Below are 26,669 nucleotides of genomic sequence, written 5' to 3' on the forward strand. Positions count from 1 at the left end.
GCTCCATAACAGCTTCTACCCCCAAGCCATAAGACTGCTGAACAATTAATCAAATTTCTATATTTCTTAATTCCCTTCTTTTACTTTTTAGATGTGTGTGTATTGTTGTATATTGTTAGATATTACTGCACTGTTGGAGCTGGGAACACAAGCATTTCACTACACCCACAATAACATCTACTAAATACGTGTATGTGACCAATACAGTTTGATTTGATGAAAGACTGTCATTCATGTTGTTGATGTTAGTTCTGTGTGTGCAGTTCAGGGCAAGGCCTTCTGCTTTGTTTCGAACCAGCTGCAGCTTTGCTAGGTCTTTCTAGAACACAGAACATATTTTTAATGTGTAGATGTGTGAGAATTATACTTTAAAAATGTTTTAAAAAACTTGATTTCAGGCTGTAACATAATTTTGTTGATATAAGTCAAGGGGTATGAATACTTTCTGAATCCACTGCTTCTGTTTGATGTCATATAGTATGGCTGAGTAAGGGTTCTTCCATTTAATTGCATTGACCGGAAATTGGCTGATATAACTGAGTTCGAACATGATTATCAAATCAATGTGTGCAATTTGTCCCCATTTCAAAGATAGGCATATTACCAAGTTATATATTTTTTTCATGTTATCAGTACTGAAGCCAATCCATCATGGTGAAAAGTAATGACACGCCTTGGCTCTTGATTTGCATTCCCCATTTTTCCACCACAGCGACGAAACATAATATTTCACCAATTCACTTTACAGGAATACCTGAGGGATGCAAACTCTCCCTAGGCAGGCCAGGGTTGAGACTGTGCCATGTTTTAAAGCAGCAGTTACTTGGAGGCACCATGCACGTGGACCTCTCATATTCCCCAGAATCAGAAGTTAAGTCATCTTACAGCGAGCTGGGGTCCAGCTTCAATTACTCACACCAATGAAATCTGTTGTGAAATAATGTGTTTCAGAACACCTTCAGAGAGAGTGAGGGACAGGAAGGAACATCCAATGTCCTACTGTTTGTGATCGACCTAAATCAAATGCTCAGTTTTCCTGATTCAATCTTGTTCTGAGGGCGAATGACATACTGCCTAGGTGCCTGTGTGATTTGAGCCAATGGATCATTATCTTCCTGTGACACTCAGGCTATTATGCTGACTTTGAAGGGTCATAATTCACTTTCTGTAGGGTCTACACACACATGGAAAAGACAGTGAGGTGCATTTTTCCTAAAGGATGTCAAATGAAATATGTTGTGGTTTTTATCAATAAAAAGGTAGCCAAAGGGTAAACGCTTACTTTGATTTGATATTTTTTTTAATGATACAATTCAACTTCACTAATAAAGGTTGAGTTCCCATTTCCAGCTGCATCACTAACATGTGCTCAAAATGGCAGAGCCTACAGAGGCTCCTCGGTAACATCAATCACTTCCAAGCACCCTTGCTTCCAGCGAGCTCCTCTATGAAATGGCAGCATCACATTGTTGGTATCCATGGCAACCATTCCCACAAAGGGAAGGTGGATAGCATAGAGCAGAGTAATATATTGACATATGGCTCTGGCATAGAGACCCTATTCAATTCTATGGTAGATAGCATCTCAACCCTCTGCACCTGCTGGGGGACTCAATGAGTAGAGGAACAGAGGCCTCGTTTAGACAGGTAGCCCAATTCTGATCTTTTTTTCTTCACAAATTGGTCAGATCAGCTTTGAAAAAGATCTGATCTGAAAAGATCTGATTGGTCAAAAGGGACATGAGATGTCTCCCCATCTCCAAAGAACCAGGAGGGTCATAGAGAAATATCAATTCACATGGAAAGATTACTAGACCTGAGATTGCACACATAGGATATTCCCTGTGTTAACATATGAATCACATTGTAGTTGACCATGACACTGATCTTGTACATCATGTACAATTTGAGACATTGAAACAGTCTCAACATCTTGGTTCATCATTATGGTCTATCCATCCATACATCCTTGTTCGTGTTAATCTGTGATAAATTATAAAATTAAAGAGATTTCATCATACATGTATTTATTCTTCATCATCACGTATACATGTTATTCAGGTGGTACAAAGCTGTTTAAGACTTGGCTGCTCGTACTCGTATCGTAATTGCCGTAAAAAAGGAAATACCAGCACGATCAAGTCAAGAAGTACTTTGGCATACATGGTATGTCTTCAGAAGGCAAGCCGACACCGTGAGCACTGCAATGTGAGGAGAGAAAATGACTGTATTATGTCAATGAGCGACTTCATTTGACACTCATTATAAAAGAATAAGAATCCATAAAAATATTTTATTTTTTTAACAATACACACTTAAAATAGTTAATGAATGCAAGTAAAGGCAGGGTTTCTTCCTCGAGCCATTACACCAACTCCAATATGCTGCGTGTGTGTGTGTGTGTAGATTCCATTTAGGATTGGGGTTCCTCGAAAACTATCACCGACTTGAGTGAATAAAATGGAGGAAAAAGAAAAACATTTGGCAAAATAATCCAGAGAAAGGGAAGACAATTAGAGAGATTGAGACAGCCTCCAGATAATGTCCCCTTTCACTCCACGGTCCGAGGTGGAGAGGGAGAGAGATTGAGACAGCCTCCAGATAATGTCCCCTTTCACTCCACGGTCCGAGGTAGAGAGGGAGAGAGATTGAGACAGCCTCCAGATAATGTCCCCTTTCACTCCACGGTCCGAGGTGGAGAGGGAGAGAGAGATTGAGACAGCCTCCAGATAATGTCCCCTTTCACTCCACGGTCCGAGGTGGAGAGGGAGAGAGAGATTGAGACAGCCTCCAGATAATGTCCCCTTTCACTCCACGGTCCGAGGTGGAGAGAGAGAGAGAGAGGGAGCCTCCAGATAATGTCCCCTTTCACTCCACGGTCCGAGGTGGAGAGAGAGAGAGAGAGGGAGAGAGACTCCAGATAATGTATATCCCCTTTCACTCCACAGTCCGAGGTGAAACTTCACAACCCTGCCTTGGATCTCCTTAGGTGCAGAGACGAGAGAAAGAGAAAGAGAGAGAGAAAGAGAGAGAGAGAGAATGAGACAGGTATAATTGAGTGAGATCACCAGTTCATGGTAAAGTTGGGAGTAGTTGGGTGTGGCTACAGAGAGGTCTTTATGCCTGGGTTGAGGAGGTTTCCGGGGAGGTATACAGTTGGTTTCAGAATGGGGTAGAGGGGGGTGACTTTCAGAGGTATTGTTGTAGAAAGTGCAGCAGCATGATCTCATAGTGTTCTCCTGACTCTGGGCAGCGAATACTGTGTCGCTCATTGGGGTAGACCTGCAAAACAACAGAGGAAAATCAACCACTAATTCCTACTTCAGTATACACTATATGGTACATGTGACTACAATTTGCAATTTTCTGAAAACAATATTCCCTGAAACCCATTCAAATGAAAGAGTTGTCCATTAAAGTCTTGGCTAAGATAGCAGCCCCCTTCTGGGTCCCACTGACACCACATGGGACAGACTGTAGCAGTGCTTCTCTCTAATTGTACAACAATGTCCATGTTGGGGAAACGTATATCAATAGATGGGACATCGTTACCCATAACATGCCTTTAACACAGACTTAGAAATGTCAACAACACATAAATATACTAGCCTGTAGCTGATATGGCTTTCCAGCGCGGATTATTTGTGACACCAGGAAGTTGGTGTGGAAAAAGTGAACATTCTCATCAAGGAATCCGTGTAAAATCAGCAAGCGGTTTGGCCTGGGTGGAGGGTTTCAAAGGGACAGAAACAAACATAGAAACCACATGAAAATAAAACAGGTTACATTTTCATAGTCGGACCTTTTTTTAATACTACACTACAGTAAGCATATCCTGTTTATTTATTATACATATAGAAATGTTTATGGTGAAACTCAATAACTTTCCATCTGTCCTTGAAATTTGAGCTGAGAAACATCCAAAATACAAATATATAGTATTTTTGTTGCTAAAAACCAATGCCTGTTTTTATTCAACAATGATGAATAAAATGGAATAGAACTGACCACAACATTGTTACCTTCATCTACAGTACAATATAGAAATATAGAAGTTGGCCGTTCTTATTTCTTAGATTGGTTCAAGTTTATAGAGTGCAGTAAACAGTATGGGACTGACTCGCTGGGCAGCTTGTCCACATGCAGTGCCACGGAGCCCTCCTCGTAGCCCTGTTGGTTGTTATCAGGTGTATCCATGTAACGCTCTGTGTAACCCGTGTCGTACGCCATCCACACCGTTACGGGAGCGCCCGCTATGGCCACCTGAAAAGGAACAGCATTGCTATTTTTTGGGGGGGGGGCAATTGATTTATTTTTTTCAGTAAGGATAGCATTAAAATAAGCCCGTCCTGCAATTTCTCCCTCCACCAGGACAGACCATTAAGACATTTCAGATGAATTGTACAATCACACTTCAGCAAGTGTTCATTTTCCACATTTTAGCGCAACATGAGAGGTCAAACTGCTTTTCAGAAGATGGATGCCTGTGGGAATTTGTTCAGTATAGCAGGGTGGTGGCATACATTGATTGTGTGGCATGTCTAAACTTCTGCTATTTAATGGTTCAATGAAGCCCTATTTCTGTCGAGCAGTACTATACATACTGAATATGCCCCCTGGTACCTCTGCTGCTGGTGAGAGATATGCTGGTACCTCTGCTGCTGGTGATAGATATGCTGGTATATATGATGCTGGTGAGAGATATGCTGGTATATATATGATGCTGGTGAGAGATATGCTGGTACCTCTGCTGCTGGTGAGAGATATGCTGGTATATATATGATGCTGGTGAGAGATATGCTGGTATATATATGATGCTGGTGAGAGATATGCTGGTATATATATGATGCTGGTGAGAGATATGCTGGTACCTCTGCTGCTGGTGAGAGATATGCTGGTATATATATGATGCTGGTGAGAGATATGCTGGTATATATATGATGCTGGTGAGAAATATGCTGGTATATATGATGCTGGTATATATATATGATGCTGGTGAGAGATATGATGCTGGTATATATATATGATGCTGGTGAGAGATATGATGCTGGTATATATATGATGCTGGTGAGAGATATGATGCTGGTATATATATGATGCTGGTGAGAGATATGCTGCTGGTATATATATGATGCTGGTGAGAGATATGCTGGTATATATATGATGCTGGTGAGAGATATGCTGGTATATATATGATGCTGGTGAGAGATATGCTGGTATATATATGATGCTGGTGAGAGATATGCTGGTATATATATGATGCTGGTGAGAGATATGCTGGTATATATATGATGCTGGTGAGAGATATGCTGGTATATATATGATGCTGGTGAGAGATATGCTGGTATATATATGATGCTGGTGAGAGATATGCTGGTATATATATATGATGCTGGTGAGAGATATGCTGTTATATATATATGATGCTGGTGAGAGATATGCTGTTATATATATATGATGCTGGTGAGAGATATGCTGTTATATATATATGATGCTGGTGAGAGATATGCTGTTATATATATATGATGCTGGTGAGAGATATGCTGTTATATATATGATGCTGGTGAGAGATATGCTGGTATATATGATGCTGGTGAGAGGGGGCAGGTAGTCTAGCGGTTAGAGCATTGAGCCAGTAACCAAAAGGTTGATGTTTGAATAAAAAAAAAAGCTGACAAGGGGGAGAAAAAAAACAAGTCTGTTGACGTGCCCTTGAGCACATAACCCTAAAATGCTCCATAGATGGTTTAAAAAACAATACATGTATTGATCTTTGCCAGTGTGCTTTGTAGAGCAGTACAACTAAGGACAGGCACTATGAGAACTGCAGTGTGGAATGACGTGTGACCCAACATCAACACCATGAGGCCTAATGGGAAAACTACATCCATACAGAATGTCATATCTGATGAGCTTCAAATAAATCAAAGCTATCCTCACCAATAGGCCAATCTATAATCAACTACATTCAGTCTAATCTCCATTGTAAATGAGATGTGATTACACTTTCTAGAATAAAACGCAATCCAAGATGGTTCTAGTCCAATGAAGTCTCTTCAGATCTGAAAATTTTAAATAGGTCTAAGCCATATGGGAAAATCTCCCCTAGCCAATCAGAGGGCAATGTGGTATCGAATCTACTCAAATCTTCAAGTGATTTGGGTTTGGAATTGTGTATTTTAGTGTAGTTCCTCTCACCTTGAAGACGTTGGGTCTCTGGATGATGCCCATGAGGGAGAGGAAGCCTCCGTAGGACCAGCCGTGGATGGCCACGCGACTCAGGTCCACAAAGTTGAACCTCTCTGACACATACTGCAGCCCCTCCACCTGGTCTTCAATTTCCACCTGGCCCTGGTAACACACAGAGAGAGACAGAGAGAGAGAGAGAGGAGGGCATTAGTCTCCACCTGGCCCTGGTAACACAGAGAGAGAGAGAGGAGGGCATTAGTCTCCACCTGGCCCTGGTAACACAGAGAGAGAGACAGAGAGAGAGAGAGAGAGGAGGGCATTAGTCTCCACCTGGCCCTGGTAACACACAGAGAGAGAGAGAGACAGAGAGGAGGGCATTAGTCTCCACCTGGCCCTGGTAACACACAGAGAGAGAGGAGGGCATTAGTCTCCACCTGGCCCTGGTAACACACAGAGAGAGAGGAGGGCATTAGTCTCCACCTGGCCCTGGTAACACACAGAGAGAGAGGAGGGCATTAGTCTCCACCTGGCCCTGGTAACACACAGAGAGAGAGGAGGGCATTAGTCTCCACCTGGCCCTGGTAACACACAGAGAGAGAGGAGGGCATTAGTCTCCACCTGGCCCTGGTAACACACAGAGAGAGGAGGACAGTCACAGTGACACACCCAGATGGGTCAAATTCACATTTTTATGAGAATACATCTTTAAGCACACATTTTCTTCTTAATTTGGGTCACGGGAGGACGATCAATTTCTCATTTGGGTCTCAAGCTGAAAAAGTTCAAGAACACCTGGTCTAGATGAAAGATGCGTGAGAGAGTCACACAGGTGCTGTTCCATTAATAAATACCAGAAGGTATAATTAACAGGAGAAAGGGTGCCTGCACCCGGTATATGGTGATCCGATGTGATTTAATGAACCTGCACAGCAAGAACAGCCTTTGTTGGCACAGTACAATTTGCCATGTCTGTGTCTACAGTAGAACACGGGTACCTTAAAGATTGAATCTGCAGCATGGGGACACGGCGTCCCTGGCCGCCCGACCACCGTTATTGTTTTTGCTGCCGAGCTGAAGAGCGTGGTGCAGCAGGGTAAAAATAAATAAATAAAATGCCAGTACATATTGTGCTCTTTATCATGCGTGCGATGACATCCGATGGTTGTTTACACTAACTTTCTTGTTGATGTAATATCATAAACGTACGTTGCAGTTTCACAATTAATGTTTGTACATAACAATATGGAACAATTTGGATTGGAACCATTTATATCAATTTAAAAAAGCAACATATGGGTTGGCTTTCGACCAATCCTACCATTTTGTTTTTCAGAGCCCCTTCAAACTTCAGGCCTCTCTGACAGGAGCCTCTCCCGTCGATGACCACCACAGCGTATCCCAGAGAGGCCAGGGTGTTGAGACGCAGGTACTTCATCCCCTTGAAGGTGTTATTCACCAACTGGACCTGTCGGCACAAACATACCCTTTTCACACCACTGAGCCGAGCCTTGGCCGAGCCTAGCAGGGCAGAGCCTAGCAGGGCAGAGCCTAGCCTTGGCCGAGCCTAGCAGGGCAGAGCCTAGCCTTGGCCGAGCAGAGCCTAGCCTTGGCCGAGCCTAGCAGGGCAGAGCCTAGCCTTGGCCGAGCCTAGCAGGGCAGAGCCTAGCAGGGCAGAGCCTAGCCTTGGCGGAGCCTAGCAGGGCAGAGCCTTGGCGGAGCCTAGCAGGGCGGAGCCTAGCAGGGCAGAGCCTAGCCTTGGCGGAGCCTAGCAGGGCAGAGCCTAGCCTTGGCGGAGCCTAGCAGGGCAGAGCCTAGCCTTGGCGGAGCCTAGCCTTGGCCGAGCCTAGCAGGGCAGAGCCTAGCCTTGGCAGAGCCTAGCCTTGGCAGAGCCTAGCAGGGCAGAGCCTAGCAGGGCAGAGCCTAGCCTTGGCCGAGCCTAGCAGGGCAGAGCCTTGGCAGAGCCTAGCCTTGGCAGAGCCTAGCCTTGGCAGAGCCTTGGCAGAGCCTAGCCTTGGCAGAGCCTAGCAGGGCAGAGCCTAGCCTTGGCCGAGCCTAGCAGGGCAGAGCCTAGCCTTGGCCGAGCCTAGCAGGGCAGAGCCTAGCCTTGGCCGAGCCTAGCAGGGCAGAGCCTAGCCTTGGCCGAGCCTAGCCTTGGCCGAGCCTAGCAGGGCAGAGCCTTGGCCGAGCCTAGCAGGGCAGAGCCTAGCAGGGCAGAGCCTAGCAGGGCAGAGCCTAGCCTTGGCGGAGCCTAGCAGGGCAGAGCCTAGCCTTGGCGGAGCCTAGCAGGGCAGAGCCTAGCAGGGCAGAGCCTAGCCTTGGCAGAGCCTAGCCTTGGCAGAGCCTAGCAGGGCAGAGCCTAGCAGGGCAGAGCCTAGCAGGGCAGAGCCTAGCAGGGCAGAGCCTAGCAGGGCAGAGCCTAGCCTTGGCCGAGCCTAGCAGGGCAGAGCCTAGCCTGGGCAGAGCCTGGGTAGAGCCTAGCAGGACAGAGCCTAGCAGGACAGAGCCTAGCAGGGCAGAGCCTAGCAGGGCAGAGCCTAGCAGGGCAGAGCCTAGCAGGGCAGAGCCTAGCAGGGCAGAGCCTAGCAGGGCAGAGCCTAGCAGGACAGAGCCTAGCAGGGCAGAGCCTAGCCTTGGCCGAGCCTAGCAGAGTGGAGCCTAGCCTGGGCAGAGCCTGGGCAGAGCCTAGCAGGACAGAGCCTAGCAGGACAGAGCCTAGCAGGACAGAGCCTAGCAGGGCAGAGCCTAGCAGGGCAGAGCCTTGGCCGAGCCTAGCAGGGCAGAGCCTTGGCCGAGCCTAGCAGGGCAGAGCCTAGCCTTGGCAGAGCCTAGCAGGGCAGAGCCTAGCCTTGGCCGAGCCTAGCCTTGGCCGAGCCTAGCCTTGGACGAGCCTAGCAGGGCAGAGCCTAGCCTTGGCCGAGCCTAGCCTTGGCCGAGCCTAGCCTTGGCCGAGCCTAGCCTTGGACGAGCCTAGCAGGGCAGAGCCTAGCTGGGCTAGCCTGATTATGCATACACCAGAGTTATTGGAACAATCCTGGAAAGGATAATTTAAAAAAATAGATATATATTTTAGACATCACTGTACGGTTTGGGCCCTATAGAGACTACAGGACTTCAGCATTGTACACATCTTGCTACTGTACGTGAAAAACAACAAGGTGACAGAACTTGGTATGGTTATTTCTAGGGAAAGTATTGGCTATGATTGCTAGTTACAAACAGGTCATACAGGACCAATTCAATTTCAGCCCCTGGCAATGTCTACATTTTAGCTAACCCTAACCCTTTTCCTGACCTTAACCTAATGCTCTTAACTTACTACTTTAATTATCATAACCTGCAGCATAAGTTCTCCTAACCTGCGATGAAAAGTCAATTTTGACAAATGATGTATCCCTTCAATACAAAACCCAGACTCCTTCCCCTTAGTTCCTACCCCTTCTGCGCTCACAGATCTGATTGGATTTCTATAAGGAATTCCTGATCAAATAACAAAATTGTAATGTCTGAGAGAAGCCACAAACCTGCGGGCCACCGTAGACAAAGAGGACTGTGGGATGCTTCCTGCCAGGCTGGAGGTTGTGAGGCTTGTACACCATTCCATAGAGCTGGAAGCCTGACTTTCCCGGGAAGTCAAAGATCTCCGGAGATTTGTAGTCTCCTGGGCAACCTGGAGTACACACAAAGATACACACAGAAAAACAAGATTAGGGCACTCCAACCGTGTTCCTGTAGGATATAGGCTACATAGACCTATATATATCTGAAGGATATAGGCTACATAGACCTATATATATCTGAAGGATATAGGCTACATAGACCTATATATATCTGAAGGATATAGGCTACATAGACCTATATATATCTGAAGGATATAGGCTACATAGACCTATATATATCTGAAGGATATAGGCTACATAGACCTATATATCTGAAGGATATAGGCTACATAGACCTATATATCTGAAGGATATAGGCTACATAGACCTATATATCTGAAGGATATAGGCTACATAGACCTATATATCTGAAGGATATAGGCTACATAGACCTATATATCTGAAGGATATAGGCTACATAGACCTATATATCTGAAGGATATAGGCTACATAGACCTATTTGTACACTACTATCTGAAGGATATTTGCATAGACCTATATATCTGAAGGATACCTCAATATATTTCCTGATGTGTACCCGCTACATGACCTATATATTTGAAGGATATAGGCTACATAGACCTATATATCTGAAGGATATAGGCTACATAGACCTATATATCTGAAGGATATAGGCTACATAGACCTATACATCTGAAGGATATAGGCTACATAGACCTATACATCTGAAGGATATAGGCTACATAGACCTATATATCTGAAGGATATAGACTACATAGACCTATATATCTGAAGGATATAGACTACATAGACCTATATATCTGAAGGATATAGACTACATAGACCTATATATCTGAAGGATATAGGCTACATAGACCTATATATATCTGAATGATATTGAAATACATTTCATGTTACTTAAATCAATTGGGTTTTAATTAGCTATTTGTACACTACTGTCTAAGTTTTGCCTCAATATATTTCCTGATGTGTAACGTCCGCAATGAATATTTTATTTATGGTGTGCCGTAAAAGTTCAAATAATTTCCAATTGCTTATTAAGCAAACCACAAGGCACAACTTTCTTGTTGCAAATTGTTTACTGATAGCCAGAGGTACGGGTGCAATTTCAAAATGTTGCAAGTCCCCCATCCCCAGTGAAAGTTGTGCCCCTCCAACACTCAGACATCATTTACAAACAAAGCATGTGTTTAGTGAGTCCACCAGATCAGAGGCTAGAAGGGATGACCAGGGATGTTCTCTGTTTAGTGAGTCCACCAGATCAGAGGCAGTAGAGATGACCAGGGATGTTCTCTGTTTAGTGAGTCCACCAGATCAGAGGCAGTAGAGATGACCAGGGATGTTCTCTGTTTAGTGAGTCCTCCAGATCAGAGGCAGTAGAGATGACCAGGGATGTTCTCTGTTTAGTGAGTCCACCAGATCAGAGGCAGTAGAGATGACCAGGGATGTTCTCTGTTTAGTGAGTCCACCAGATCAGAGGCAGTAGAGATGACCAGGGATGTTCTCTGTTTAGTGAGTCCACCAGATCAGAGGCAGTAGAGATGACCAGGGATGTTCTCTGTTTAGTGAGTCCACCAGATCAGAGGCAGTAGAGATGACCAGGGATGTTCTCTGTTTAGTGAGTCCACCAGATCAGAGGCAGTAGAGATGACCAGGGATGTTCTCTGTTTAGTGAGTCCACCAGATCAGAGGCAGTAGAGATGACCAGGGATGTTCTCTGTTTAGTGAGTCCACCAGATCAGAGGCAGTAGAGATGACCAGGGATGTTCTCTGTTTAGTGAGTCCACCAGATCAGAGGCAGTAGAGATGACCAGGGATGTTCTCTTGATAAGTGCGTGAATTAGACCATTTCCCTGTTCTGCTAAGCATTCAAAACGTAACAAGTACTTTTGGGTGTCAGGGAAAATGTATGGAGTAAAAAGTACATGATTTCCTTTCCGGTATGCAGTGAAGTAAAAGTTGTCAAAAATATTAATAGTAAAGTGGAACCCCAGTACAGATACCAAGCTGCCAAACTAACCCTGATTCAGATGACCATCCTACCCATGCTAGACTATAGAGATGTAATTTATAGATTGGCAGGTAAGGGTACTCTCGAGCAGCTAGATGTTCTTTACCATTCAGCCATCAGATTTACCACCAATGCTCCTTATAGGACACATCACTGCACTCTATACTCCTCTATAAACTGGTCATCTCAGTAAACCTGTCGCAAGTCCCACTGGTTGATGCTTATTTATAAAACCCTCTTAGGCCTCACTCTCCCCTATCTGAGATATCTACTGCAGCCCTCATCCTCCACATACAACACTGGTTCTGCCAGTCACATTCTGTTAAAGGTTCCCGAAGCACACACATCCCTGGGTTGCTCCTCTTTTCAGTTCGCTGCAGCTAGCGACTGGAACGAGCTGCAACAAACACTCAAACTGGACAGTTTTATCTCAATCTCTTCATTCAAAAACTCAGTCATGGACACTCTTACTGACAGTTATGGCTGCGTCGCATGATGTATTGTTGTCTCTACCTTCTGGCCCTTTGTACTGTTGTCTGTGCCCAATAATGTTTGTACCATGTTGTGCTGCTGCCATCTTGTGCTGCTACCATGCTGTGTTGCTACCATGCTGTGTTGCTACCATGCTGTGTTGCTACCATGCTGTGTTGCTACCATGCTGTGTTTTCATGTGTTGCTGTCACGCTATGTTGTTGTCTTATGTCTCTATGTGGTGTCTCTCTTGTCGTGATGCGTGTTTTGTCCATATTTGTATTTTATTTTTAATCTCAGCCTCCGTCCCCGCAGGAGGCCTTGTGCCTTTTGGTAGGCAGTCATTGCAAATAAGAATTTGTTCTAAACTGAATTGCCTGGTTAAATAAATAATAAACAAAAAATACTTAAGTACTTTAAAGTATTTTACACCACTGAAAACGCATGTTACATCTTCAGCCGTTGTAGCAAAGATGCATGGTTGAAACTCTCAGAAGCCTAAATTCCATTGCTATCAGGAAACCTGGCCCTGGAATGAGTAATTGAGAGTCCCATGGTACAGTTTACACCTATACAGTGATTGCCTCAAGGAATAAAGGATACATCTTTAAAGGGGTAATCAGTGATTGCCTCAAGGAATAAAGGATACATCTTTAAAGGGGTAATCAGTGATTGCCTCAAGGAATAAAGGATACATCTTTAAAGGGGTAATCAGTGATTGCCTCAAGGAATAAAGGATACATCTTTAAAGGGGTAATCAGTGATTGCCTCAAGGAATAAAGGATACATCTTTAAAGGGGTAATCAGTGATTGCCTCAAGGAATAAAGGATACATCTTTAAAGGGGTAATCAGTGATTGCCTCAAGGAATAAAGGATACATCTTTAAAGGGGTAATCAGTGATTGCCCACTGGAATAAAGGATACATCTTTAAAGGGGTAATCAGTGATTGCCTCAAGGAATAAAGGATACATCTTTAAATAATCAGTGATTGCTCAAGGAATAAAGGATACATCTTTAAAGGGGTAATCAGTGATTGCCTCAAGGAATAAAGGATACATCTTTAAAGGGGTAATCAGTGATTGCCTCAAGGAATAAAGGATACATCTTTAAAGGGGTAATCAGTGATTGCCTCAAGGAATAAAGGATACATCTTTAAAGGGGTAATCAGTGATTGCCTCAAGGAATAAAGGATACATCTTTAAAGGGGTAATCAGTGATTGCCTCAAGGAATAAAGGATACATCTTTGTAGGGTTAATCTGATTGCCTCAAGGAATAAAGGATACATCTTTAAAGGGGTAATCAGTGATTGCCTCAATGAATAAAGGATACATCTTTAAAGGGGCCATCAGTGATTGCTACCAATAAAGGATACATCTTTAAAGGGGTAATCAGTGATTGCCTCAATGAATAAAGGATACATCTTTAAAGGGGTAATCAGTGATTGCCTCAAGGAATAAAGGATACATCTTTAAAGGGTAATCAGTGATTGCCTCAAGGAATAAAGGATACATCTTTAAAGGGGTAATCAGTGATTGCCTCAAGGAATAAAGGATACATCTTTAAAGGGGTAATCAGTCAGCCTCAAGGAATAAAGGATACCTTTAAAGGGGTAATCAGTGATTGCCTCAAGGAATAAAGGATACATCTTTAAAGGGGTAATCTGTGATTGCCTCAAGGAATAAAGGATACATCTTTAAAGGGGTAATCTTTGCCTCAAGGAATAAAGGATACATCTTTAAAGGGGTAATCTGTGATTGCCTCAAGGAATAAAGGATACATCTTTAAAGGGGTAATCTGTGATTGCCTCAAGGAATAAAGGATACATCTTTAAAGGGGTAATCTGTGATTGCCTCAAGGAATAAAGGATACATCTTTAAAGGGGTAATCAGTGATTGCCTCAAGGAATAAAGGATACATCTTTAAAGGGGTAATCTGTGATTGCCTCAAGGAATAAAGGATACATCTTTAAAGGGGTAATCTATGATTGCCTCAAGGAATAAAGGATACATCTTTAAAGGGGTAATCTGTGATTGCCTCAAGGAATAAAGGATACATCTTTAAAGGGGTAATCTGTGATTGCCTCAAGGAATAAAGGATACATCTTTAAAGGGGTAATCTGTGATTGCCTCAAGGAATAAAGGATACATCTTTAAAGGGGTAATCAGTGATTGCCTCAAGGAATAAAGGATACATCTTTAAAGGGGTAATCAGTGATTGCCACATACATTTTTGGGACTTTTAAAGTAATGATATAAACCCTCCACTCTTCCTTACCTGGGGCTTCCATCATGCTGGCCCAGAACTCAGGCACCATGTGGAGAGGGTCTCCCTCGGAGCCAGTCAGCTTGTAGACGTGGAGACAGGGGGGAGTGCTCACGTTACTGTAGTGGCTGACAAACATATCAAAGTTCTGTGGAGAGAGAAAAAGAGAGGGAGAGTAAAGAATATATAGAGAGAAAGAGGGATAGAAAGGGGAGATACAATGATAAGGGGTGAGAGAAGGAGACAGAGATGAACAGCTGTGAATTAATCTTCACATCGGAGACAGAATGTCACGGGGCCTTGATTTCAAGCCAGCTTTGTCTCTCACCGTACAATGTTAAAGGTATACCTGAAAAAAATCACAACAGATCTGAGACCATCAGGTTTAGAACCACCTCCCTGGATAACTCCACATCACAGAGGGCCCAGATGCCCACACAACAGACCATGTCTACTCTGCCCAATCTGTTAACAGCTAAGGCAAGTCCCTGTAACATTGTAGTAACATCCATCAATATCCTCTCACACAGGCACACAGTGACGCTGAATGACCAGATGGTTAAACAGCATGACATGGGCAGAGTTCCACAACACTGCCTGATGTAACCAGGCTTCTCATAGGGAAGAGATCAGCTGTACCTCCCTAAGGTACTTATGTGGTGTGGTCTCATGAAGCGTGGGGAGGGGATGATTGAGTGCAGTGTGTCTAACAGAGCAGAATGCCAGGATGTTACAGTGTTCGTTGGTACTACCTACTGCAGTCATGTTGTTTGGCAAAATGGCCACCGGAGAGCTTGTGAATGCAATGACAGGTGACAGAGGGCCATATATTCAATCAATCCCTGTAGCCCGATTACAAGAATACATTTTGGGGTAAGATTTACAGGGGTGCCAGAGGGGGGCTTGGCAGCCAGGTAATCCTATTTGTTGAGTGAGTCCATACCTTGCTTACAGAGCAGCTGTGGGAGAAGCCAGGCTTGCTGAGTCTGACCACGTCCCCTGGGGACTGATAGCTGACCACATAGAGGTGGTGCTCCAGGGGAGTGTCTCTAGTGCCCTGGAAGTACACCAGCTTAGAGGCCTCATTCACCCAGATCTACAGAGAGAATCACAGATGATATTTATATTGATGGCAGAACATGCATTATAAACTTACAATAGCGTAAGCACACACAAAAGTCTATTATAAAGATATTTTGCACTGTGACAATAAGGGTTTTAATCTGACTGACTGAATATCCTACCTTGGAGCCATGCCTGGCCAAAACCTCCCACTCCCCACTGGTCAGAGTCACCTCCTCCTTGATTGCGCATTTAAAGTCTCCTGCAGAGGAAAATACCATAGAGATTAGAGATTATATTTTGACAAATTTTATTACATTAGCCAGACTTACAGTGCAGTAACGTGACACCCGGATGGCGACTACAGATTGTTCAAAGTTCAATCAATATCTCACCTTCATTAAATCACGACGCATACAGATCAGTGATTAGCTCAAGGAAGGAAGGACAAAGCCTGAATCCCAGATCTGTTTGTGCTGTCACACAAAACATGACAATAGCCAATAGACAGAATTTCATGTGAATATTCTAAAATCCCCAGAGGTGTTTCCATCAAACTGACTGGCTGTGGATAAAAAGCTGTGTGGGATGATGTAATGCACATAAAAAGCACTTAAAATGTCCATGTACCCCGGGCCTCTCGAGTGGCGCAGCGGTCTAAGACACTGCATCGCAGTGTTGAGGCGTCACTACAGCCTGGGGTTGTAGTGTCATAAACCGGCCGTGACCAGGAGTCCCATGGGGCGGCGCACAATTGGCCCAGCATCATCCGGGTTGGGGCTCTGTCCCGACCGGGTTGGGGCTCTGTCCCGACCGGGTTAGGGGTCCTTGTCCCATCGCGCACTAGTGACCCCTGTGGCGGGCCGGGCGCAGTGCACACTGACACGGTCGCATGGTGTTTCCTCCGACACATTGGTGCGGCTGGCTTCTGGGTTAAGTTGGCATTGTGTCAAGAATCAGTGCGGCTTGGTTGGGTTGTGTTTCGGGGGACGTACAGCTCTTGACCTTCGCCTCTCCTGAGTCCGTACGGGAGTTGCAGCGATGAGACAAGATCGTAATCAAGAAATTGGTGAGAAAACGGGGGCAAAAAAAAATACGTTGAAAATGCGATGGAAACCAATTTAAGTCTAACAATGGTTTTGTCACTCAAACGTTCTCCATCTGGTTTTGGAGCATGTGCTCTAGACAACAGTTCACTGGTAAAGTGGACAGGGTAGGTTGTATGATGAGATTATAGATAACAGCAAGATCATTATTATTTGATAATGGCATGTCACCAGAATTCAAATAATACCCTCTATATCCCTCAAACTCAACTCTGGACCTGGAAGCTAGTTCCACTGCTTTGTTTCATTGTTCCCCTCTAATCAGGGACTGATTTAGACCTGGGACATCAGATATGTGCAATTAATTATTGCCAGCAGCATACCACTGCAGGCTTGCTAATGAAGCTAAGCAGGGTTGGTCCTGGTCAGTCCCTGGATGGTAGACCAGATGCTGCAGGAAGTGGTGTTGAGGGCCAGTAGGAAGCACTCTTTCCTCTGGTCTAAAAAATATCCTAATCCCCCAGGGCAGTGATTGGGACACTGCCCTGTGTAGGGTGCCGTCTTTCGGCTGGGACATTAAACAGGTGTCCTGAATCTCTGAGGTCATTAAAGATCCCATGACACTTATTGTAAGAGTAGGGGTGTTAACCCTGGTGTCCTGGCTAAATTCTCAATCTGGCCCTCAAACCATCATGGTCACCTAATAATCCCCAGTTTTACAATTGGCTCATTCCTCCCCCTCCAGTCCCCTGTAAATAATCCCCAGGTCGATGCTGTAAATGAGAACGTGTTCTCAGTCAACTTACCTGGTGAAAATAAAATAATAATAATCAGGTTGAACAGAAAACCATCAGGCTCCTGACCTCATAGGTTAAGAGTTGAGTACCACTGCTCTATATTTATTGTACATTTGCATAAGTTCATCATAACTGATTTTGTCTGTGGTAGTAGGCATATCATCACGTGACTCTTACTGGCTATTGTATCAAAAGTTGCTCATAACTGTGTCTCAACCGCAATTGTCACAATCTATTTAACCAATAAACTTATCCCGCCTTGTGAAGTGTATTTTTGGGGGGACCGAGATTTAGCAAATTTGCTTTTTCCATCAGGCCCGACGTGGGTCTTATTATGCAAAACCTGGTTAATGACAGCAACGGAATTACCCTCTATGTATTTGTAGCTTCCTGACCATTGGTAGAGGTCTGGTTGCAATGCTGATGTGATTTTGTACAGATGGCTGAAGCCCGTTTTGGATTCATTCACCCATATGAAAGAGAACTCATCCTCTGACGTTTGAACGAATGGATAGAAAATATCATGAACCTGTGGACAACAGAAAAACATGGTTGTTGTTAGTTTGTTGTGGCCTGATTCTTCCATGCAAATACATATGTCAACATACATACACACTGTCAATATATAGCCCTTCAAATCACTATTACACTAGAGTGACTGAGAGGAGTGGGAATTCAACAACCAAACTGTACATGCAGCTAAATATTAGAGTAATTCCCAAGAAGCATTAAATCTTCTATTTTTGAGAGGGCACTGATAGCCAAATCTACAGTCTGACGATTAATTCTACATAATACTAAGCACATATCTGGTAACTACAATTCTCTCAAAAGGTACAGATGGATGAAAGACCGAGGCTCCAGAGTTTAAAATGAGGAATGACAAGTCAGTGCCCCTCCTTTCCCTAACCCGTAGTCATTTTCCATGTTATCCCCACACTGCCCTGCCCATCTCACATTGATCCAGATGTCGGTGGTCTCCTCGTAGACGATGTAGGGCTGAACATCATGGGGCACGGCCTCCAGGTTCTTCTGCCTCTGGGCCAGGTCATCTGTGACGGGGATGAAGAGGGCCGGGGGCAGCAGCACCAGCTGGAGCCTCCTCTGACTGCGGTCCAGCAGCACTGCCCAACCACTTGGGGGAGACCGAAACACACATTCCCTCACTGACTGGATCATACGCACAGTACAATAATGACAGGTCCAACATCACTAATGCCTTGTCCTTTCCGCAAGCTCAGAGGACACCAACCCAGGTCCTAGAGCGATACAGAGTATGCAGGCTTGTGTTGGAGCTCAACACTAGCACAACTGATTCAATTAATCAACTAATCAACCAAGATTTCTGCGGAATTGGAAGATGACTTTTCCCATCCCCCGGCCCTAACCATCACCAATGGGAGCCAAATAGCATCAGAGACAGGTCAAAAGCAGCGTTTCCTGGGGAAACATTATGTCGTAACCCTCACTATTTGCCATCAGTCGTCCATCCTGCGCGGGAGATGTACTCCGTCCCAGGGAACAGGGTGGTGAAGGGGAGAACTAGCTCCTTGTCTTGAATGGTCACGATCTGGAGACACACACACACACACACACACACACACACACACACACACACACTACAGTGAGCAGCAAGAGCAAAATAAGAGAATAAATGGAGAGCAGTCAAAAGCAGCTGCCACTTACTTTTCCTTGTATGTCAGTCTTTATCTCAGCCAGTTTCAGGGTGGTTTGAGGATTTTTACTGCCTACGAAAAAATTAATTATTTTTGTTAATTCTAGTGGTCTATTCTTGAAATGATGATTTCATTAGGTCATTGCTAATACTGTATATTTGCCTAGCTTCCCAAACTCCTTGCTCCGGCCAAACTCTACACCACGACCACGGATGTTAGTTTCTTCTCTGCAATGAGTCTGGATCTGAGTACCTCCCTAACGATTTCTAGAACACAAACACATTCCTGACTTTCTGATTGGTCCCAGAAACGGATGGGTTGGGCCAGAACCAGAACACGTGTGGGTAAAGCGGCGCCATGTTTTCTACAACACCCCTCATTTTGACGCAACCATAAACAACTTCGATGATGGCAGTCATAGAGCAGCGGAAGAATTCAGTTTGAGTCGTCAGGCAAAACACGTGTCACTACAACCACATACAACCCTACCCGAGTAGGACCCAACCAGCGCCAGGGGGACTCGACCCGACCAGCGCCAGGGGGACTCGACCCGACCAGCGCCAGGGGGACTCGACCCGACCAGCGCCAGGGGGACCCAACCAGCGCCAGGGGGACCCAACCAGCGCCAGGGGGACCCAACCAGCGCCAGGGGGACCCAACCAGCACCAGGGGGACTCACCTGTGCGGGGGTATCTGTAGGCGTCAGCCTTCCGCTCCTCCAAGGCTGGAGAGGGAACATGAATGATCTCTACCTCTGTCTCATCCACCTCTTCATACAGCAGGTACAGAGTTTTGCCCCCATCTGAGTCTAACAGAGGAGAAGAGCAGGTTAGACAGACAGAACTGATAACATGCTCTTGAAAATGCATACAGAAACAGCTAGCATTCATAACAGACACAGCTTCATGATGACAGTGTGTCTGGGTTAAGTTAAAGCCTGTACAACGTTCATCAAAGCATGACTGACTGATGGTTTGATTAAGGAAGAGCCCAATTTCTCACATGAAAATGGTTCCTTCTCTAGTCATAAGGAAGGCGTGACAGAAGGTGCCTACTCACCCTCTACGGCAGAGGGACTCCACCAGTAGCCAGTGAAGCGGTCAAATTCCTCCTGTATCACAAACGTGGCCACGCCCGCAGACTTGGGGTCCTCCTTCACATTATCCAGACCTGACCGAGGGAGAGGGGATTCATTTATTTAATTAAATCCATGCAGTGTCAGCAACATGGCATAGAGAGTGTAAACAATTCCAAACAACTACAGTACACAAACTTCCAAAAGTCCCTGACCCTTCTGACCTTTGTGACAGAAGGTGAGTCTCCTCTCTTCCCCAGACTTGAGGTTAGCCAGCCACAGGTCGTTGTTGTTGATGAAAGCAATGAAGTTGGGCTCTCCTGGGGAGATCTTGGGGTCCATGCGGGTCCCTGAGCACTGCGTCTTAATCTCCACCGGCTTAATGGGCGCAGACTGCTTTTAAACCAGGAAACACTCTTAGTGTACAGGGTCGTATTCATTAGGCACTAAACTGAACAAAACAGACAAACAGGGACGACCTCAACTTGTCCAATAGAACTGCTTGTTTTCGTTTTCCATTGATAAAAAAATGTTTTGCTACAGTGTGCCTTAATGAATGCAACCCTGAAGACACAACCATACACACAGCAACAGCCATTCATCGCTGTGTCGTTGGGTGCTGTGCAGTTCATGCACCGATGCTCATATCAACTATAGGATGTTAAAATGACATTCAATAACGCAGCTACTAATCAAAGTTACTGTAACTCACTTAGTGGCAATTGCAGATGTAGGAAAGGCTTTCTAAGTTAATTTAATGAATAAAGGGGGGTAAGACTCACGATGAAGCCATTGTTTCCCCCGTCCTGACAATAGAAGAGGCTGTTGCTGGCCTGGAAGAGGAACAGGCCGGTCTGGGCGTGGTAGTCATAGGAAGTGATCCCAAACGCTCCCAGGCGCTTCCGCTCCCGAAGGAGCTCCTCTTCCCGGGAATAGGCCCCTTGGTGCGGCGTGGCCTGGTAGTGAGGGGAAAGTCATTTTGCTGTCATCATAATGATCTAAAGGTAGACTCAACGATATGACGTTGGTGCACAAAGTAAACAGCATAGTGGGTTAATTTCAGCAACAACTAAGAACGTTGAAGCGCAAGGCTAAAAACTTCACAGCTGTTTTGGTCCCGTACCTGAAATCAAATTAAATGAAATTGTATTTGTCACATGCTTCGTAGGCAACAGGTATAGACTAACAGTGAAATGCTTACTTACTGGTCCATTTACATTGCTACCAGACTGACTCACTTGTTGAACGTGTTCAACAGTGACGATGTGACAGTTAGGCAGTTAGCCAGAGCCTCCATCCTTCTGGACCTATGGAGGAGGAAGGTTCCACTGGCCAGGGACACTGAGGACAACTTCTTGGGCTTCAGGAGGAAGGCCAATGGAAAATTGGACACTCGTGCTGCTGCAGGCTTTGGAGTCGGGTGAGACTGGCAGGACCTCAACGACCTGAGCAACCGGACGGCCTAATATGTAAACTGAGCCAGTGACGGCCTCTGATGCAGCTTTGGCAGATCGCAGTGTTGTTGTGGAGGCTTCTGTTACCCATGATGGAACATCTCATCCTACATCCAGGACGACACACCTTGGTATCAGACAGATGTCGCTATTGCAACGTTGGACTGGCCTGAGGCTGCAGGAGAAACTCGCTGCTCTGGACTGTGCTGACCACTCTGTCTCCCATTCCATCCTGCCATTGGCAAGGACATTCCCACCTTTACTGTTAAGGTGAGGCTGCAAGTTGTACCAACAAAATATAATATAGCACTCTGGTACCCTGCAAACCATGACCCATTTTGTATTCTACATGAGTCAAATGTAATGGAGTCCATTGCCCATGTGAATGGCTGCTGTTCATACAAGGATTTGTACATTGCTAGTCATGATGGCGTTGTTGATCTGATAGCCAGAGAGGTGAGACAAGTGGTCTCACCAACAGCACACATGCATAAACATTGTTGTGTAACAGGAAGCTGGTTTGATGTTGATGATGATGTGATTTCCTGTGGGCCAAATACACCAGATATTGTTGTTGTGGGGGAGGCGTTCATTTTGGAAGTGGGCTGCTCAGTGGACGGCTACATGGAGCAAACCTTTGCTGAGAAGCTTTTTAAATAACAGCCTCTCATGGCATGCTGGGACAGCCTCGGGTGGAGGTGCAAGCTGGTGGCTCCGATATTTGGCACATACACACACTTGGTGTGGCCTCCAGATTGCGGGCCTGACAAAAACTAGGGCGAAGCAATTGACGAGATACTGCTCTGTTTCAGCTGTTGTGGGCAGCCTAGCTGTTTGGAGAAGGAGGTGCTTCCTGTACCCTGGAGGGCCATGCAGACAGGGACCTTTGAAATGTTTGGATCCTTTTTTTGTACATTTGATTGGTGGATTCAGATAAATTATTTAAAATGTGTGGCGTCAGTATGCATGTGTGTGCCTGTTATCTGAGAGAGTGAAGCAAACCCATGCACATGCGAAGATACTGTGTGTGACTGTGTGCGAGCGAAGTCTGCATCTCAGTCATCGCAATATCTGCGGTGATGATCGTGGCAGCGTCATTTCGCTGAGTCTACCTTTAATGATTATTCATCTGTTAATTTAATTGTCGCTGTCTGGAGACTGTGGGTATCTCTGAATGAATGTCTGTGAATATGTGAGAAATGATCGTTCCACTTTCCTATTACGCATTTCCTGGCTTCAGGTCTTGTTATGAACATTTGACAAACCACGGTAAAAAAAAATGTTAGAGAGCTTGAGATCTTCATCTTATGAGGATAATAACTAACATATTTTATTAGGATTTCCTTGGCACCAGGTTTGGAGGTCATTAGGTTTCAGTGACGCACAGAGAATTCAAGGGGTATTCACCTGGAAGTGATCCAGCATCTGTTTCCACGACAACACCAAGAGGGCCTCTTTCCGGATCTTCTTGGGGATTTCCGAGTAGAGCAGTGAGTTCTCTCTACTTCCGTAAGGCATTCCTGATCGATAGAGAGAGACGGTCGGAAGTGAAAATGAGTTAAGAGGCCAAGGTACAACTTGCAAAACAGTGTTGCAACTTGAGAAATGGGAGTAACTCAATGAAGCACTGTGTGACGATCATCAGTGGCAGATGGCCTTGGCTCACCGAGGTAGTACAGTCGATGGGAGTGGGGGCCTGACTCATCGTTTTTCTGCACAAACTGGAAGTCATGGGGCGCTTTGTTGGCGATCATTCCTGAGTACTTCCTGCTGCTGTGGATGATGTCACGCAGGCCGCCCCACGAGTGCTTCTCCACATAGAACTGAGATGGACCGTCCTCCATCTCCACCACCTCTGTGCTGTCTGTTAGCCCGTCCACCGCCGTCATATTCCCTCCTAAACAACTGAGAGACAACCCGCTGGTCATCTACATGCTCACGAACAATGGCACTTGCATCTAGTATGGAAACGCACACAGACAGACACATATGTATTGGCCTATACAATGGGTTATCTAGCACTCCTATCCGCAGAGAAGGTACACACAGGTCATTGGAACGCACATGGACACCATACCTTTTCCAGTAACCTTCTGTTTTGTCTCCAAGTTTGACCTTCTTCACTCTATGCATTCACTGGCCAACAAGCCTCAACCAGAGTCTGCAATCTAAAGTTAAACGTTCAAATAAAAGGGTTAATCAATCTTATATATACATTGAATAAAACGCCTACATATAAAATCTCTCTCATTCAATGCATGCGGTAAAGGTTTGGTATTTAAGTCAGCAGGTAGCCTAGTGGTTAAGGGCGTTGGTCCAGTAACCGAAAGTTTGCTGGTTTGAATTCCTAAGCCGACTAGGAGAAGAATCTGTTGATGTGCCCTTGAGCAAGGCATGGAACCCTAGTCACTCTGGATAAGAGCGTCTGCTAAAGGACTAAAATGTATCTAAGCTGTGATAGAAGACAGCAAAGACATAAGGAATGGTCCACATTCCATTGCTTGTATAGTTTGATGCTACAGGAATGCATGAAACCTTAGCCAACATAGTGACAGTAAAAACAAAGTTTGCCCTCTGTATGGAGTGGGCAGGCGTAAAGGCGGTTGCCAAGGACCCCATTGATGTTCTTTGTGTTGGTGGAATTTCAGAGAACTCATTTGCTTTCAGATGATGTGAAGAAAACATTCAAGCACTGGATTTAAAGGGAATCTGATCACCAATAGCCTGCTCGGTGCCCATTGTCCAAACAAACCTATGGGCCGTGACCCCTCAACCTGGCCTTTACAATGTCACACTGAAGCTCCAGAAGGAGTGGATGGGTGTGTAAACATTATGACAATAGCTCCAAAACAGCCCTCTGGGAGACTAGGGTGAAGATGCAAATTGGTCATAGCTCTCTATACTGAACAGAAATATAAAAGATTTTACTGAGTTAAAATTTATGACAAAATCTCTCAATTTAAACAAAAAATGAATTTGGCCCTCATCTATATGCATCTGTTGGTCACAGATACTTTAAAAGAAATGGGCCTCTCCTCACGGTATCTCTGTGCATTGAAATTGCCAACGATAAAATGCAATTGTTTGTCGTCTGTAGCTTATGCCTGCCTATACCACAACTCTACCTCCACCATGGACACTCTGTTCCCAATGGTGAGATTAGCAAACTGCTCTCCCAAAACATGCCATACACGTGGTCGGCGGTTGTAAGGCCGGTTGGATGTACTGCCAAATTCTCTAAAACGAAGTTGGTAGAGAAATTGACATGAAATTCTCTGGCAACAGCTCTGGTGGAAATTCTTGCAGTCAGCATGCCAATTGCACCCTCCCTCAAAACTTGGAGATATCTGTGACGTTGTTATAAAACTGCACATTTTAGAATGGACTTTAATTGTCTGTCCCCAGCACAAGATCCATCCGTGTAATGATCGCACTGTTTAATCAGCTGCTTCATATGCCACACCTGTCAGGGGGATGGATTATCTTGACAACTGAGAAATGTTCACTAAACAGGGGCTGTAAACAAATTTGAGAGAAATAAGCTTTTTGTATGGAACACTTCGCATTTTATTTCAGCTCATGAAACCAACACGTTACATGTTGCATTTCTATTTTTGATCAGTGTAGTGGGGGGGTTGGAAGGCCTAAACTGCACCATACATAAAAGGTATGAATAAGTATCACTTCTGCGTCTGGAAAGCAGGAAGTGATAGCTGACAAACTCGTTTTTTGTCATCCACACGTTGCCTGCATTGACTACAGACTAAGTCACTGACATTGTCTATTCCATTCATAACCTTTGATGAAAAAATGAACTGATATTCCACCATTATAAAATATCAGATAGGTTGGTAGCTAGAAAGAATTGGTAAAGGAAACCAGGGATAGGGGAAATAATTTAATGACCGGTACGTACGAAATAGCTATCTTTGTTCTCATCAAGGGGTCACAACTGTAGCTGGATATAGTTTAGCTAGCTAACAGTACAAGTTGGCAACAGTGTCGTGATTAACTTAATTGTATATCTAATATAGCGTAAGTGTTACGTTGCGGCAATCTAACTACATATTACCTCAACGTTTGCCAGCTAGGATACACTGTAACATGACAGCTCTCTCGTGACAGTTCTCGGGTATACCAGCTTGGCCACTATGAGCTAGCTGGGTCCTTAGCAAGCCTGTCACTGGAGTCGACTATCAGAATCGAGTTCAGAAGCGTATACTTACCAATCCAGCCACTTCTTATTTTCCAAACGATTCTTTGCTTTACTAGGTAGGTATTAAAAAACTAATATTATTACTGCTAAAGGTTGTGTCCATGGCCCAGAATGTAGGCAGACATAAACGTAGATCACGAAGAACACCCAGGAACCTTCTATCCCGGGGATAATACTTCGGCGCTTTTACAGGGCCGCACCGCTCCTCTTCGGCTGTGTTCGCAAGGATGATGCTGCGCTAGCGGCTGCGCATTGATTAATCCTGACCAGAAATGAGTGTTTGATACGAGGCAATTTGTGAATATAAAGAATTGTACACATTATACTGTAAACATGTACTGACAGGAAAGGTTGCCAAAACTAAATGATTCAAGATTATTGCATTGGAAAATATTTAGTCCGTCCATAAACCCCCCTCAACCAAAACAGTAGATGCAATGTTCAATTAACACAATATCCATGACATGTCTTAATTGCTTTAATGAAATGTCCCGGTTTACTAGACATTCACGATTCAGGTGGCGAAGCAATCTAGTGTTTGGTCGTTTATTACACGTGACTGTTTGGCAGTAATTTTCTCTGAATAAACGTGATAGATGACCTCACATATGAGCGTACCCTTATGGTTGTCATGTATATGTAAATTTAGGCAACGTGTTGAGACACGTGCAACATACCATACTGCCAGTAAACAGATTATTTCTTTTAAATACCCCCCCCCAAAATGTTAACACATTGGCACATATGTACCCAGACCTTGAAAACGAAA

General features: G+C 44.7%; 1 protein-coding gene across 4 annotated transcripts; it reads right to left on the reverse strand.

The window, feature by feature from the left end:
- Window positions 1–2,010: 2,010 nt before the first annotated feature.
- Window positions 2,011–26,617, reverse strand: LOC118394398 (dipeptidyl peptidase 9-like). Of its 4 annotated transcripts, XR_004827766.2 has the most exons (22): window positions 25,911–26,617; window positions 23,762–23,852; window positions 23,351–23,589; window positions 23,092–23,204; window positions 21,013–21,186; window positions 20,455–20,626; window positions 20,215–20,325; window positions 19,835–19,963; window positions 19,166–19,227; window positions 18,949–19,049; window positions 18,437–18,614; window positions 17,849–18,008; window positions 15,819–15,898; window positions 15,518–15,670; window positions 14,587–14,722; window positions 9,711–9,856; window positions 7,508–7,654; window positions 6,199–6,351; window positions 4,121–4,263; window positions 3,610–3,721; window positions 3,124–3,282; window positions 2,011–2,984 (listed from the first exon to the last, which is right to left on the reverse strand). XR_004827766.2 is itself a non-coding variant. In XM_035787574.2 (21 exons), exons 2-21 carry the CDS (start codon window positions 23,815–23,817, stop codon window positions 3,190–3,192), a joined length of 2,655 nt encoding a protein of 884 aa, XP_035643467.1. In that variant the 5' UTR covers window positions 23,818–23,852; window positions 25,911–26,617; the 3' UTR covers window positions 2,011–3,189. The 4 variants fall into 4 exon arrangements, 3 of the variants coding, with proteins under 3 accessions (XP_035643467.1, XP_035643465.1, XP_035643466.1); XM_035787574.2 differs by having other exon boundaries at window positions 2,011–3,282; window positions 20,455–20,623; XM_035787572.2 differs by having other exon boundaries at window positions 2,011–3,282.
- Between the last annotated feature and the right edge of the window lie 52 nt (window positions 26,618–26,669).

The sequence above is a fragment of the Oncorhynchus keta genome, chromosome 15 (assembly GCF_023373465.1).
Source record: "Oncorhynchus keta strain PuntledgeMale-10-30-2019 chromosome 15, Oket_V2, whole genome shotgun sequence".
NCBI classification, from domain to species: Eukaryota; Metazoa; Chordata; class Actinopteri; order Salmoniformes; family Salmonidae; genus Oncorhynchus; species Oncorhynchus keta.